Source organism: Nansenia antarctica (assembly GCF_963989245.1).
Source record: "Nansenia antarctica genome assembly, chromosome: 19".
NCBI classification, from domain to species: domain Eukaryota; kingdom Metazoa; phylum Chordata; class Actinopteri; order Argentiniformes; family Microstomatidae; genus Nansenia; species Nansenia antarctica.
The window spans coordinates 19,118,637-19,121,136 of NC_137692.1; the positions used below are offsets into that span (position 1 = coordinate 19,118,637).

Sequence of the window (2,500 nt, forward strand, 5' to 3'; positions counted from 1 at the left end):
GTGAAGACTTTTAATTGACCGTTAGTAAATTAACGGATTTCAGAGCACTCTATGACGTTGAAACCAGAGCAGATTTCCAGAGTGTATTTCTGAATGTATTTACAAATATGTGTTTATTATTAAGCTTCGTCTTTTGATGTGCTTGCTGCTTATAGCACAACCGTTTATGCTTGTCAACAGATGTCTAACTGCATAAGAAGAAAACACTGACAGTTTTCAGCAGCCAGCTGCTTGAGCTAATTTTATTTATGTTCAAATGTTATGTTGTCAGATATTATACACTGTTCAGAGCCTCAAGATAATACAACAGCTGCGTTGACGCTGAAAACCTGTGTAGACCTACTTTTTTTTCCACACAGAAAATATCAGTATCAGGAATCGATAAGGGGAATCGATTAAGTATTGAACCGATATAAGCTGAATCGATAATGGAATCGGTAAAAAATAACATCAACATCAATTCCCAGCCCCAATCAGGCTACAATACTTCTTTTTTTCTTTTTTTTTTCTTTTTATTGTGATAGAGATAGTAGAGATTTGACAAGAAGGATGGGTGAGAGAGAGAGAAGGGATGACATGCAGGATATGTCCGCGGCCGGAATCGAACCGGGTCAACGCTTAGTCCGCCACACCACCTAAGCGCCCCAGGCTACAATTCTTCAATCCAATCATAAAAAGTGTTTATCATAACTTTTTCCCGGGGTTGGTCTCTATTCATGCAAATAGAGGGGCAGCGTTCACTTCAAAGTGCCGCGTCGAGATTAGACACTTCAAAATCTATTGATTAACAGCACTGCGGGGCAATTTACTAGGACTTAATGGAAGTGCAGACCTTCGCACGGCCTTGTGTGTGTGTGTGTGTGTGTGTGTGTGTGTGTGTGTGTGTGAGAGAGTGTGCGTGTGCGTGTGAGTGTGTGTGTGAGAGAGAGAGAGAGTGCGTGTGAGTGTGTGTGTGAGAGAGAGAGAGTGTGCGTGTGAGTGTGTGTGTGAGAGAGAGAGAGAGAGTGTGCGTGTGAGTGTGTGTGTGTGTGAGAGAGAGTGTGCGTGTGAGTGTGTGTGTGTGTGTGAGAGAGAGAGAGAGAGAGCTGAGCTTTGGAGTAAATTAAACTGAGGCCTTCAATCAGAATTTAAGTGATGAACTCACCCTCTCACCCTCTCAATTGGGGACCGTTAAACCCGAAGGCGTCTGCCAGTGGCTGTGGCTGTTACTGCAGCATACATCATTTGATGGCCATTCTTTATGAGATATACAGTATCTGAACAGCAAACAGTCTTGCCTACTTTGCTTCAATACAAATGTTATCGAAATCAAACCAAGGGCTGCTGACATGTTAGATACCATTACTCGTTCCGTTCCATTCCATAAGAGCCCCTCTACCACCCTCCCTGCTGTACACCCTCACTCAGAGCTTCTCATTGGTTCATACTGAGACTGATACATAGTACAGGTATACAAGAGGAACATTCTTAGGCTAAGGTTCTTCGACATTGGCATTGCAGCAGGATACATGTTGTACTGTCTTCCTTTAATGAAAGATGGTGTTGTTTTCTGTATTTGATATTGTGTATTTTATTGTGTCTACGTTCACTGTTTTTAGGACGACAGATGGAAATGATTGCTAAATCTGATACACCAATCTTCTAGTTTCCTGTAGACAATGAATGCATAATATGCACACTGTCCTTCTCTAAACCAAATAAATTAACTAAACTACAAAATGAACAATAGTGGAATAAAGTAAAATTCGTATTCTTATTCAACGCTGAACAACACTGAAAACCCTGTGACAGACACGAAACCCTAACTTACCCTAACCCTACTCCAGACCCTAACCCTAACCCTACTCCAGACCCTAACGCTAAACCTTTGAGCCTCGGAAAAGCGCTATATAAATGTAATGAATTATTCTTATTCTTAATATATCATAATAACAATAAAGTAGAATACGGTGTGATCTAAGGTTACACCATGTGTGTTAGGGACTGGGTGTCAAGGTGTGTAACTGAAGTCAGGTGGTGTTTTCAGGACCTGTCCATAGGAGCTACAGGTAGGGTAGTGACGGCAGTGTGGCGTAGGTCGTTTTAAACCTGTGTGTTCAGTACCTGACTCGTAGGACGGTGAAGGAGCCGTCCTTCATGCCGAGGGCGAGCTGGGAGCCGTCGTTGCTGAACGCCACGCTGCGCACCGCCTCCTCCATGTTACACCGCGCGATCAGGGCGTGGTCCACCAGACTCCACAACCTGACGACGCCCCAAACACACAGACAGACAGGTAAACAGGCAGTTTCGCACGCGGCCCGATAAGCATTTGACAGCCGGAAATTGAAGCGAGTCACATCACTAAGCATCAGACAGCCGCGGCTATAAATATAATCTTATATATAAATATTCCATCTGCAGAGACAGTCACAAGAACTAAAGTGTAAAAGTCAGCGCGCGGCTTGGCAGACAAAAAAGTTTATAATGAGCTTGTTACAGCTGTACGATGAAGGCTTGGAAT

General features: G+C 43.3%; 1 protein-coding gene across 1 annotated transcript in view; it reads right to left on the reverse strand.

Moving 5' to 3' along the window:
• eml6 (EMAP like 6) overlaps positions 1–2,500 on the reverse strand; it is a gene marked incomplete at both ends in the record, with an annotated part of 87,773 nt that overhangs the window by 46,612 nt on the left and 38,661 nt on the right. The window contains one exon of the mRNA XM_080549351.1: positions 2,104–2,241. Coding sequence (XP_080405477.1) covers positions 2,104–2,241 — 138 coding nt within the window. The remainder of the gene's footprint in view (positions 1–2,103; positions 2,242–2,500) is intronic.